The sequence below is a fragment of the Engystomops pustulosus genome, chromosome 5 (genome assembly GCF_040894005.1).
Source record: "Engystomops pustulosus chromosome 5, aEngPut4.maternal, whole genome shotgun sequence".
Lineage (NCBI taxonomy): Eukaryota > Metazoa > Chordata > Amphibia > Anura > Leptodactylidae > Engystomops > Engystomops pustulosus.
In genome coordinates, this window is record NC_092415.1 from 92,781,287 (window position 1) to 92,795,457 (window position 14,171).

The window sequence follows — 14,171 nt, forward strand, 5'->3', positions numbered from 1 at the left end:
TGCTTTCCTTGAACAGCCGTTTGAGGGGGAATACTGCTGTGTGGGGTGTGTGAAAATTGCTCATCTGGAAGCCCAGATTCTGGATCTAAATGAGCAAGTTTCAAGGCTGCGGGCAATTGATAATATGGAACGAAGTTTGCTGCTCCTGGAGCACAAACTCTCTGGGGAAGATGGTTGTGGGGAGGGAAGTATGGAGGTGCAGAATGAGGGGGCAGCTAGTTGGGTAACATGTAGAAGGCGGGGTAGAGGGAAGAGTTGTAGAGAGTCTAGTCCTGATCTGGTGCACCCCAATAAGTTTGCCAGGCTGGCGGATGAGGGGGATATCAGCTCTGGGGTAGCAATGCTGCAAAAAGACGTGGCCGCTAGCAACCAGGGGAATGTCTGCTCCAGTAAGAAGGGTAATGGGAGCAAAGGCAAAGTCAGACAGGTGCTGGTAGTGGGAGATTCCATTATTAGGGGAACACACAGGGCAATCTGTCACAAAGACCGTGCATACCGAACAGTGTGTTGTTTACCGGGTGCTCGGGTTCGGCATGTTGCGGATCGGGTTGATGGATTACTGGGAGGGGCTGGTGAGGAACCAGCGGTCATGGTCCACATTGGCACTAATGACAAAGTAACAGGTAGGTGGAAGGTCCTTAAAAATGATTTCAGAGATTTAGGCCATAAGCTCAGGGCAAGGACCTCAAAGGTAATTTTCTCAGAAATACTGCCTGTGCCACACCAGAAAGGCAGCGGGAGATCAAGGAGGTAAATAAGTGGCTCAAAAGTTGGTGTAGGAAGGAGGGGTTTGGGTTCATGGAGAACTGGGCTGACTTTTCTGTCGGCTACAGGCTCTACAGTAGGGATGGGCTGCACCTCAATGGGGAGGGGGCCGCTGTTTTAGGGGAAAAAATGGCTAGAAGGTTGGAGGAGTGTTTAAACTAGGGGGGAGGGCAATTACACTTGTGCAGGGCAAATAGACGGTGTACATAGAGAGCTGGAAAGAGTCATAGTCCAAGGGGGAGGAAGGGGGGCTGTAATGAGATTGGGGAATAAGGACAAAAGGAATACGGACAGGGAAAACCATATAAAGTGTATGTACACAAATGCCAGAAGCCTCACAAACAAAATGGAGGAACTGGAACTCTTGATGTTGGAACGGAAATACGATATAGTAGGTATCAGCGAGACATGGCTGGACAGTAGCTACGACTGGGCTGTTACTATAGATGGTTATAGTCTTTTTAGAAAGGATCGTATAAATAAAAAAGGGGGAGGGGTTTGTTTATATGTGAATTCTTGCCTCAAGCCCGTCTTGCGAGATGACATCAGTAACGCAAATGTGGAGTCCCTATGGGTGGAGATAAGAGGAGGGAAAAAGAATAATAAAATATTACTAGGGGTTTGTTATAAGGCTCCAAATATAATGGAGGCAGCAGAGGAAATGCTGATAAGTGAAATGGATGCGGCTTCAAAGCATGGTGAAGTACTTATCATGGGGGACTTCAATTACCCAGATATTGACTGGGGGGCAGAAACCTGCAGGTCCTTCAAAGGTAGCAGGTTCTTGTCAACAACAAAAGACAATTACCTGTCGCAACTAGTCCTGGAGCCAACAAGAGGGGGGGCACTGCTGGACCTTATCCTTACCAACAGACCTGATAGGGTATCAAAACTACAGGTTGGGGGGAACCTGGGGAATAGTGATCATAATATCATTGATTTTGTATTAAGCTTTACTAAGAGCGTTAGTGAAGGGGCAACCAACACTCTAAACTTCAGGAGGGCAAATTTTCAGCAACTAAGGGAAGACCTTAAAGGCATAGACTGGGATAATGCTCTCAAAGACAAAAGCCCCCCCCAAAAATGGGACTTTTTCTCATATATTCTGAAAAAGTCCTGTGAGAAACACATACCTTATGGGAAAAAGCATAAAAGGAACAAGAAAAAGCCTATGTGGCTAACTAGTCTTGTAAGGAAAGCAATAAGCGAGAAAGATAAAGCGTTTAAGGTGCTAAAACGTGAAGGTAGCGATGAGGCATTACAGGATTATAGAGAGAAAAATAAATCCTGTAAAAAGCAGATAAAGGACGCAAAAATAGAGACTGAGAGAAATATTGCCAGGGAGAGCAAAAATAATCCCAAATTATTTTTCAAGTATATAAATGATAAGAAACTAAGAACAGAGAGTGTGGGTCCCCTTAGAAATAACATGGGGGTCATGGTGGAAGGAGATGTGGAAAGGGCCAATCTACTGAATGTCGCCTTCTCAACTGTCTTTACCCAGGAAAATCCCCTGGTGGAAGACACAATGAGGAATAATGTAAATTCTTTTTATAATGTCAACAGTGTAACCCAGGAAGAGGTACGGCGCCGCCTCGCAACCACTAAGATAGATAAATCACCTGGGCCAGATGGCATACACCCCCGGGTTCTGCATGAATTATGTACGGTGATAGACAGACCGTTATTTTTAATATTTGAAGATTCACTGAGGACTGGTTATGTTCCACATGAATGGCGCATAGCAAATGTGGTGCCAATATACAAAAAAGGATCAAATAGCGATCCTGGAAACTACAGACCCGTAAGTCTAACTTCTGTGGTGGGGAAAATATTTGAGGGGTTTATTAGAGATGCTATCCTGGAGTATCTCACTGTGCACAACCTTATAACCCAGCGTCAGCATGGGTTTATGAGAGATCGGTCCTGTCAGACTAATCTGATTGGTTTCTACGAGGAGGTAAGTTCAAGACTGGATCTGGGGGACGCTGTGGATGTTGTATATCTGGACTTTTCAGAGGCATTTGACACCGTGCCACATAAAAGGTTGGTATATAAAATGAGACTGCTGGGAATAGGAGAAAATCTGTGTATCTGGGTAAGTAATTGGCTTAGTGATAGAAAACAGAGGGTGGTCATTAATGGCACATTCTCAGATTGGGTTGATGTTACCAGTGGAGTGCCACAGGGATCAGTATTGGGGCCACTTCTTTTTAATATTTTTATTAATGACCTTGTAGTGGGTTTACACAGTCAAGTTTCAATATTTGCAGATGATACTAAGCTGTGTAAAGTAATAAATACTGAGGTCGATAGTTTAGCATTACAGAGGGATTTGTGGAAGCTTGAGGGATGGGCAGAGAAATGGTTGATGAGGTTTAATGTAGATAAATGTAAAGTTATGCACTTGGGCCATGGAAACAAAAAGTATAATTATGTTCTAAACGGTCAATTACTTAGTAAAACTGAAGCTGAAAAGGACTTGGGCGTATTGGTGGATGGTAAACTTAATTTTAGTGACCAGAGCCAGGCGGCTGCTGCTAAAGCAAATAAAATAATGGGATGTATCAAGAGAGGAATAGATTCTCATGATAAAGACTTAGTTTTGCCCTTATACAAATCCCTGGTCAGACCACACATGGAATATTGTGTACAGTTTTGGGCACCAGTGTATAAAAAGGATATAGTAGAGCTGGAACGGGTGCAGAGGAGAGCAACCAGGATTATTAGGGGAATGGGGGGACTAGAATACAATGACAGATTACAAAATTTGGGATTATTCAGTTTAGAAAAAAGACGACTAAGGGGAGACCTCATTACAATGTACAAATACCTGAACGGACAGTACAAGGATCTCTCCAAAGATCTTTTTATACCTAGGCCTGTGACCAGGACAAGGGGGCATCCTCTACGCCTAGAGGAGAGGCGATTCTACCATCACCATAGACAAAGGTTCTTTACTGTAAGAGCAGTGAGACTATGGAACTCTCTGCCGCAGGAGGTTGTTATGGCCGACTCTATGTACATGTTCAAGAGAGGCCTGGATGACTTTCTGGAGAGAAAAAATATCACGGGTTATGGGGATAAAACATTTATTTAATTCTTGAAGGTTGGACTTGATGGACTTGAGTCTCCTTCCGGCCTTATATACTATGATACTATGATACAGTTATTGGACCACTTCGATAAAAAATTGAAGGAGACACGGTGCTGTTTCACCTCGATGACGCACAAGCCTATTCATCCGGAGTTGTCACCACCAAACTGCATGAATTGCCTTATGAATTGCTGCCGCACCCCCCGTACTCACCCAATCTGGCTCCCTGCGACTTTTTCTTGTTCCCTAACATTAAGAAATGGCATGCGGGAACAAAAAATAGCTCAAATGAGGAAGTCATTACTTCAACAAATCCTATTTTTTGGAGGGATTAAATAAATGGCAGGGACATTGGGAGAAGTGTATCTTTCTAAAAGGGGACTACTATAAGATGAACCACAGATTTAGTAACTAAAAAAATGTTTTAACAAATTCCATGATGATCACACACAGTCACAACCATATAAACACAGCAAATACCAAAGTCAGTCTATGCAATACTTTGAGTAATTGTAAAACCTGCAGGAGCATAGCAGACTCTACAGACTTTAAGTTTGAGTTCATGACTGTAAAATAAAAAAAAATAAATGAAAAAGAATAGACTTTCTACTGGAAACTCCAAAAAGCTATACTTGATGAAAAGAACATTGCAGCAAGTCTTAAATTTACAAATTTTCACTAGATAATATTATGATGATGATGCTTTGATAATGTTGGTTCGCTAATGGCAACAACCATTCCACCCTTTACGAAGGCTTGGAAGTGTAATATTAAGAGTTGCTTCAATTGTATGATTTCTGCCTATTGACAGATTAGGGCAGTGGTCTCCAAACTGGGTAAGGGAACCCCCTTACCTTGGTCCCTGGATAAAAAACTTGGCTCCCCGCGAATACACCATATCTAACCCCAACCCATATAATGTGCCATGTCACGCAGCCCCCGGTCTAAAATGCTCCCTTTCCTACAGCTGCCTTTCCTTTTCTGTAGCCCTCCTGAATGTGCCCCTTTTTTTCCATTGACTGGGAAAACTCGAGTATAAGTCTTGGGTGGGAAGTTCATCCGCTACTTTTTATTAAAATGTCCAGCAGCATCCCCTCATCAATAAAATTTCCAGCAGCATCCCCTCATCAATAAAATGTCCAGTAGCAGTCTCCCCTCATCGATGAAATCTCCACAGCAGAGCCCCCCCCCTCGCTATTTAAATGTCCACAGCAGACCTCTGCATCACAGGTGAAATGTCCACAGCAGAGGCCCCCCTCACTAATGAAATGTCCACAGCACAGCCTCCCTTTAGTGAAATGTCCACAGCAGAGCACTCCTTTAATGAAATATTCACATCATCGCCTCCCTTTAATGAAGTGTCCATAGCAAAGCTTCCCCTCATTAATGAAATATCCACATAAGAGACCCCTTTAAAGAAATATCCAGAGCAGAGCCCCCCTTTAATGAAATGTCCACAGCAGAGCCCCCCTTTAATGAAATTTCCACAGCAGAGCCCTCTTTAATGAAATTTCCACAGCAGAGCTCCCCTCGCTAATGAAATGTCCACAGCAGAGTCCCCCCCTCATTAAGGACTGCAACGATAGTGGATAGCAATCTGATGGTATAACCGCTGGCACTCCCCCAGGTTTCAGCCTTCTGCTCCATCCAGTACTTTTGAAGTGCTGGAAGTTGCCGAGCCCATCACTCAGTTATCTCCAACAGTCTCATAAACAATGAATGGCAATGCAAGAAATACCTGAGTGCTTTTCTCTTCAATTTGTATCACTCCCACAGTATTGAATGGACCTGCTGCTCTATAAGTTAGTGAGGACAGAATTCCAGGCGTTATTACAAAGTTTTCTTGTTAATGACCTTTGAATGACAAAGTCTCAGAGTGACATTATCTTTTGTTTAATACTTTTCTTACAGTTCTTCAGATGATGTATATATAATAGCTTGATACAGGTGAAAAGGACAGGGAATCTTAAAGCATGGTCAGGGTTAGCAGCCTCAGGGACAGCACTTCACTCCTAACCACCAGACAGTGTCTGTTAACCACTTTTTGTAAATGTATGCAAACTTTAGTACATATCAGTATGGCATCAGATAACAAGCACTGTCAGATAGGATATTTCTTAGTGGTTCAAGCTGGGTCAAAGTTCTTGGGGATTAAAATGTCTGACAAAATATTGCAAAATTAACTTTGTACTAGCCTTTGTGCATACATTTTTTTGAAAGAATCTGTGGAGTGGTGTAGTTTTGAAAATGTGTTCCCTCTGTCAACTGATCTGGGATCTCAGGGGCTCTGCATTTTCTGCAAAGCAACTGAAAACTATTCCAGTAAAACCTTCCTTCCAAACTGAAAGTTTATGGCCATTAATATATTCATAAATTGTGTAACAAACTTTGGTGTGTATTTTTTCCGTTAAGCACTAGTGAAAATTAAACTTTTGGGACTAAAACCTATGCATTTTAATGCTATTTTTCAATTTAAAGCCCAATTTAATTTTAAAAAAACTTCTGTGAGCCAACTATTGCTAGAAAATGGCCACTATAGCACTTGAAAAATTATGTAGATGGTTAAGTTTAAAAAATGGGACTTGTTGGTGGTTTCCACTTTTTTGGAACCTTCAAGGTTTTGCATGTCAACTAAAATCATATCCTTCCAAATTTTCCCGCTAAAAAAATAGCCTTCTTTCTTTTCCCTGCCGTGTGCCCATGTACATGTTGGATATTTTCCTACTTGGGAGAAATTTCTTAAATATAATAATGTCTTAATATTCTGTAACATCTGTAAGTATTCTCTAATTTCTCATTATACCCCTTAAAAAATCAAAACACTGGGGACAAATTACATGTGGATATGCAAATATTACGACTAAAAGAATGTATTTTTTAATATAGAATTTCACTTCCACATTTGTGTTAAGGGGTAAATCTCCTGGAAGTACACTTACACTTGTGTCTACAGCACTTTCCCTGTACAAATAATTGAAGGGGCCACGATTCTTGATGGAGTGTAACAGCCCCTTCAGTCTGTTGAATAGATAGACCTTCCATCTATGAAAAAACTTCATCAAACTCCTCCACTAGGTTTAAAGTATAAACAGAATGAAACCCTGAAAAATTCACACACATGACTACAAAATCTGTTGAAAGATGTAAAAGTCTGTACCCTGCTGAAACCTGGTGTGAGAGAATGTTCCTTTTGGTGGTATTTACACTGACCACAAGAAGTATTTTAAATGAAACTTTCACGGATCTTGCTTTTTTACTATTTTATTTAACTTTTTATTTTAGAATGGCATTTGGAGAACTTGAAGAGACACGATGTCAATCAGGTACAGTTTGTTTTCTAAATGTGGGCAATAAGGACTAAAACGCTATGAACTGTGTAAATTGTCTGCACAGTTTAATTGCCAATATGTTTCGTTCAGTTTTTCTGTTCTCATTCAATAATTTTTCTGGCACGACTGTCCCACAAGAAAGGCAAACCTTTTACTTTCGGAGTACGACAAGTCCCAGGTGTGGCTAGAACAGTAAACTGGTGGTGCAAACAAGTTGAGTTTTCAAATGTAGAATCTCTTAAAAAGACAAAAGAAAATGTGCACTCACTCATTGCTTTTATTCAAGCCATATAGGGAGCAAACACATGCCAAACACCAGTGAATTACGGACCGTTTCATGCTGCTTGCGCTTCTTCGGACACTTATTCATAGATCCAGACACTGTGACTGTAGTAATCTCCTTCTTATATTTAGTTATCCATGGCCTCCTTCCTTCTAAAATCAAGAAAGTGCTAAGAGAGCAGGGGTGAGGGTGTGACAGCTTATTTTAAAAGGTAGGAGGCCATGGATAATAAATATAAGAATACTTCCACAGTCACCATGCCTGGATCTGGGAGTAAGTGCCCCTGGTTAATTATGATTTATTTTGATGGTAGATCTTCTTTAAATTTATCTAAATTTTAAACTCCTCACTGTGGTAGTTCAGGTGAGGAGGGAATTCAAAAGTGAGACACTAATATTTTTATTATTTTATTTGTGTGTGTGGTCATTTAGGAACCAGACATTTTCTGTTTTGTATTTCCTTTATTTTCTCCCCTCTAAAACTTTTTTTTATTTCTCAGTTTAAGCAGTTGCACTGTGTGGTTCACATGAAACACATCCCCTTAAATTTTTTAGGGTCTATATCAGTGGTGGCGAACCTATGGCACGGGTGCCAGAGGCGGCACTCGGAGCCCCTTTTTGTGGGCACCCGGGCCATCGCCCCAGCACACCAGACAGGACTGTAAGAATCTTCCTGCAGTTCCAAGCAACTTAAAAGATGCTGCTTTACTTTGATACTTGCTTCGCTACTTGGGACTGTAGGAAGAGGGAGAATGTGTAGATAGGGCCGAATTATCTTTGGAGGACCTTCTGCTGGCCCCACGATGCTCTGGGCACTAGAAAGAAGCTAAAATGATGAAAATTTCTATTGTGTTGTCCTCAGGAGGCCAATATGATTGAAAGTTGTTGAACATGGAGCAACGAGTTACTGCTTTAACTTTTGGATGGCACCTCGCGATAAATAAGTGGGGTTTTTGGTTGCATTTTGGGCACACGGCTGCTAAAAGTTTCGCCATCACTGGTCTATATGATTGTGGAGATACAAAATTTTATATAGCTGTGTTAAGTTTTAATAACTTGAAAATGGGAAAATATTTAATTTTGCAGAAACACAATGATTTCATATAACCATTTTCTGATTAATTTTTCACGCTTCATTGTACAGCATTGAGGTGTAATTTTTTTTGCAGGACTAGTTGATATTTTTATTGATTGGTTTTTGGGAATTCTAACACTTTTTATATCACTTTTTATTAAATTTTTTATAGGTGAAAGGCAAAATATGAAAGCGATGATTCAGACTTTTTTTTTTTTTTTTTACATTTTTGCCCATCACTGTTCTGTACATTGTATAATTTTTTTTAAAATAATCTTAACTTTTTTTAATAATATAACAATTTATAAAAATATTCCCTGTTACAATTATATACAATATCAGCAGTAGTCCTTACCCAATGTGCAAAATACCAAATATACCAAAACCCTGACCCTAATCCCCTCCCTATCAGAAATAAAAATAATAAAAAGGATGTACTGTAGCCATATCCCATCCTCTGGTCCTAAGAATTAACTTCTGAGATTTCACTCTTATTTTTGCTATTCACTTTTATTTTGTACTTAATCCATCTCAGCACTCTCTCCCATTTCATTATTTTTTGAATTTTAGTGGATTTCCTATTCCTGACTATATCTAAATATGTATGTCTTGCCAGGAACAAACATTTTATTATAATGTTTTTATGTTGTTTGGTACCCCTTATATCGCTTATAATAGTGTTCTCTACATTCAACTGCAACAAAAGTCCATCAGGAAAAGGAATTTTACCTGGCCATCATTCCAAAAAAATCCTAACCTAGTACAAATCCACAGCATATGAAGAAACTTGGTGTTTCTATCATTGCATCTAATACACTTTGCAATATACAGTACATCCTATTTAGGAGAGTGTGAATCAATGCATTCAACACATGATAGGCATTTTGGACATGTGGATACTTGTTGAAGAGTTTATTTGTTTATTGTTACAGTATGTGAATTCTAGGGATAGGGAGTTATTTTTAGTGTTTATTTTCCCCAAAACAATTTTTTTTAAATATTTAATCATTTAAATGCAACAGACAAAGCTGCCTATAGCATTTTAATGCCAGTGATGCACGTGCCCAACAATTTTGGCTTGGATTTTTGCCCCTGCAAGGTCATTGGTGGTACTGGTGGGGGAGGCGGGTTATGATCTTTTGCCATGACAGCCAGGGGTCTCTGTTAGACTCTCAGGCCTTCCATTGTGCAGTGTCCGTTTTGATCTGAATGCCCCCCCTCACTATACGCCAAAAGGAAATATATTATGAATAATGACTATATGCAGTGTTAAGAGACATTCTGGGGACTAATGAATGGTAGTTCTAGTATAGTAACATGACTTTTTTTGTTGCCTTTTATACTCTCTTTAGGGACTAACCACCAGTCTCATCTACAGTACATAGGGTTGTTACTCAGTTTTGTTACTCAAACAGCAAATCTGTTATGTGGCCCTGTCAGACACCCTCTTTTTTTATAGTACCCTGGAACTAGAATTGATTAGATTTTATTTCTATTTGTAGACTACAGTTTCATTTCTATTAAGTGTAGCAGATTAGAGTTCACTCAGTTCTGAAGTATTCACAGATTTATTTATTTTTTTTTGTAATTTTGGTTTAAAGCTAATTTTTGTACAAACTGCAGCAAAATGAATGTAGTCATGTGATTGTTCACTTGACAAATACAAACAATGTGCAAACAAATACAAGTAAAAGTTTTATTTTACTTAAGAAAATAGAAATTTATATAAACTGGTGATTCGTGTTGTTCTGTCTTGTGGTTATATTCTTTCTGACTTTTCCAGTTTCAATCTCTTCTTCTCATTAAATAGCAAAGTTGCCCACCTTATTAGTATCTGTCATGTACTAATATGTCATTGCTTATCACTCCATTCTTTAACTAGATAAGAGTAGCTGGTGAGCACGACTCAATGATCAGAAAATAGGGTTGACATGGCTGTGCCTTTCCAATGTAATACAGACATCAGACTTACATAAAGGTCCTATTTGTACTAGTCTATGGATTTTGCTTTCCCTTTGCACAACTTCCATTTGTGTGATTGATTTTTGTGTTTTCACTCAATATATCACTGTGAGCTTTGTTAAAGCGTATTTTCCTTTATACTTTGGTGATTATTTGTCAGTGAAAAATAATCTTCAGGTTTCCCTCTAAAGTTTGTACAAAGCCATAAGAGTGTAATTATTATTTTGCAGTGACATTATTGCTCAAGAAATTCTTCTAAATAATTTGTATGTGTGTGTATGTGTATATATATATATATATATATATATATATATATAGTACACACACACACACATTTTCCGGTTGACTTTTAAAGATAAGCTATTGTGTCTGTATGGATGTGTGTCTGGGCGTAATGAGGAATAAATCTATTTTTGGCTATGCATACAGCGTATTTTTCTATTCTCTTCTCTACAGAATCTATGTCTAATTATTAGTTTTCCATGAAGTAGTTGGTGAAGACTAGCTGTAATGTCCACCATAGACTGCACAGGAAGAAAAGATTCTTAAAGGAAACCTACCACTTGTAGTGGCAGGTTTCCGATGGAAATACCGGGCACCAGCTCAGGGTGAGCTGGTGCCGGAGCTTATTTTAGTTAGTGTTTTAAACCGCGGTATCGCGGTTTAAAACACTTTTTAAACGTTATAGCCGGCGCAGGCAGGTACGCGGCTCTCATTCACTTCCTATGTAGCCGCGTGCACGGTAAGCACCGAGCGCGTACCTGCCTGCGCTGGCTATAAAGTTTAAAAAGTGTTTTAAACCGCGATACCGCGGTTTAAAACACTAACTAAAATAAGCTCCGGCACCAGCTCACCCTGAGCTGGTGCCCGGTATTTCCATCGGAAACCTGCCACTACAAGTGGTAGGTTTCCTTTAAGAGATTCTACTTAACTTTAATTTACGTTCTAGAGCATATTATTAATCACTAGTACTTACTATTGCTTTGAATAAAATCCCTCCCTAAAACAGAAAACCCATGGTTAACTGCAGTAATGTTCCCCTGTAAATGTCTCTTTTCTTCTTTGTTTTCCAGTTTACCTTCCCATTCCATAGTTTAGCGCAATGGATGAATAATGGAGATAATTAAAAGTTAATGGATTAACTCTTTGTTAATGTTAACCCCTTACCAACATGGAGACAAACTTAGGCATTGGGGTGGAGGCAGGTGCGGTATGACGTAACACGCCGCGCCCGTGAGACGGCCCCCGCCCCCTATCATGCCGGGGATTGTCAGTAGCCACGGCCACGAGTCCTTCGCCCGACTCCTCTGAGTGTGAGCCAGCGTCTTGCAGTGTGTTACCCTTTGCACTCTGCCCTTTGGATTGGTCGGGAAAAGAACTCCCGGAGCTGCCAACGGGACGTACCGACTGGACGTACCGACTGGATCCTAACGATGACGACCGTGTAGAGCACCGGCCTGGCTGATCGGACATAGCGTCCACAGTGCCTTTTTCGTTGAAGCTCCTCTCCTGTGTGAACCGAAATAAGAACAGACGGTGGGTTCTCCGTGCTGGAATATATATCGCTGACTGAGAGGGAATGCGTCTAGACTGGCTGGAGTTTTTGGTAAAGTAGGAAACATCTTTTGTCAGCTTATACATCCTACACCTACCTGTGGATCCGGGTGTGCACAGTCCTCTTGCTTTTCCCCCCCTTGCGGTGTCGCTGGGCCGTGTCTGCTTGGGGCAGCGAGCCGCTTTGTCTGCCGGAGGACACCCGGTGGGGTGCGAGAGGGCTGAGGAGCGGCCACTCAGGCTTGTCTTTTGGCACTGGAGGTAACTTCGGGGAGTACTGTGAAAAGAGGGGAAAGGGGAAAAAAAAAAAAAGAATTAATATATATACTCAAAGGAGAGTGACATCCGGAGCCCTAGAAAATCAACTTGGCTTTACATAAAGAACAATAGCCGTCCTGGCGAAGTTGACATCTTTGCTCTCACTAGACTTTTGTCTTGTTCGGATATAGCATCTCTTGGCGCCCCCCCTCTGCATGTACTACCACCGAGTTGTGTGGTGTGGAGGTTGCGAGATGCCTAGCTGTTCGGAGGGTAGCTAAAGAGACACACATATCCGTAGTGCATATCGCTACCCCGTCAAATACAAATAGAGGGGGAGGTGTGAGAGAAGACGGCCTTGCCGGGCCCTCGTGTACAGTTCGCTGTTAATCCTGTTGGTGGAGTAGCCATACCCCCCCTTCTCCCCCTCTCTCAATTGGGACCTGTTTGAGTCACCACGGGAGAATAGACAAAGAGTGCTTATTGATCCCTGTGCGGAGCAAAACGGTTCAGCAAAACGGTTCAGGGTTTAGCACTTTTGACTGCACGCCACTGGAGACTTTGACACCTTGAGACTACACAGTAGTAGCTCTCTTTTGGCGCTGATAGCCACCCGGGAACTAGGACGATCAAGTTCTTTCTATTGATACCTCGTCCCCCGAACTTTGCCTGCTGTTTTTCTTCTGACGGTTTTTTTTTTTTTTCTTGTTTTTTGTTTTTTGTTCTGTTACTCTTGCATCGATTAATTGTAAAGTTTATGTAAAGTTTATGAATTGATGTGAAAGTAATATAGGTGTCATAAGGGAATGTAAAGATACCGTTGGAAGGAATACTAATAGAGGGACAGGGGTTAACGGTGGAAGCAGCTGATCCTTCTTCCTCTTAATATGCCTCCAAAGGCGGGGCGTAAATCCACCGGGGCTAGTTCCCCAAAGGAAAAAGCTACCACCAAGCTAGATAAATTCCTGAAATCTCCCCCAGGGAAGCAGACTAAGCCCGCTAGAGAAACCGAAACAGGCTCCAGATTCTCTCCCCTAGTTGCGGACAGTGAGGAGCCCCAGGGAGGTAACCCCTCTATTTGGGATGAAATTCTCCAAGCTGTTAATAAAACAAATAAAGCTATGGAGGGGCTAAAAGACCAACTTGAGGATACTAGAAAGGATATACTGGGAATCCGTGAGGACCTAAACAATATCAGGAGTCGCATTAAAGATCAGGGTGAACGCCTCTCAAAAATAGAAGGAACACTAGATAGACACCAAAAAGCAATTTCTAGGATGGAGGTTGAAAAAAAAGAAATGCAGGCCAAGATAATAGATCTAGAAGACCGTTCTAGAAGGTGTAATGTGCGTCTGGTGGGCTTCCCTGAGGGGGTGGAACAAGAGGATACACTACAGTTCACTCATAATTGGTTCATTGAGGTATTGGGGAAGGAATTTATTCGCCCACACTTTGTGATAGAACGAGCTCACAGGGTCCCAGGCCGCAAACCAGTGCCCGGTGCATACCCACGTGCTATACTGGTTAAACTATTATGCTCTCGGGACAGGGATATGGTTCTCCGAGAACTAAGGAAAAGGGGAGAAACATTGTATAACGGCTCAAAGATTTCTGCATACCCCGATTTCTCAAGGGACACCTTGATGAAAAGAAAAGAATTTAGAGAGCTTAAAAAAAAACTGATGGAAAAAGATATATCATATTCATTGATATACCCAGCTAAGCTGAGGGTTGTGCTACAGGGGAAGACATATTTTTTCTCCTCACCTGAGGAGGGGTTCAACTGGTTGGAATCTAAAGGAATATAAGGTTGCTGACATGACCCATCCTTCCTCGCCATAAAAATTAT

General features: G+C 41.1%; 1 protein-coding gene across 12 annotated transcripts in view; it reads left to right on the plus strand.

Moving 5' to 3' along the window:
- Nucleotides 1–14,171, plus strand: part of PIGN (phosphatidylinositol glycan anchor biosynthesis class N) — a 249,710-nt gene that overhangs the window by 45,760 nt on the left and 189,779 nt on the right. For all 12 annotated transcript variants that reach the window (XM_072152718.1, XM_072152720.1, XM_072152713.1 and 9 more), the window contains one exon: nucleotides 7,145–7,185. In XM_072152718.1, the coding sequence (XP_072008819.1) occupies nucleotides 7,145–7,185 (41 nt within the window). The remainder of the gene's footprint in view (nucleotides 1–7,144; nucleotides 7,186–14,171) is intronic.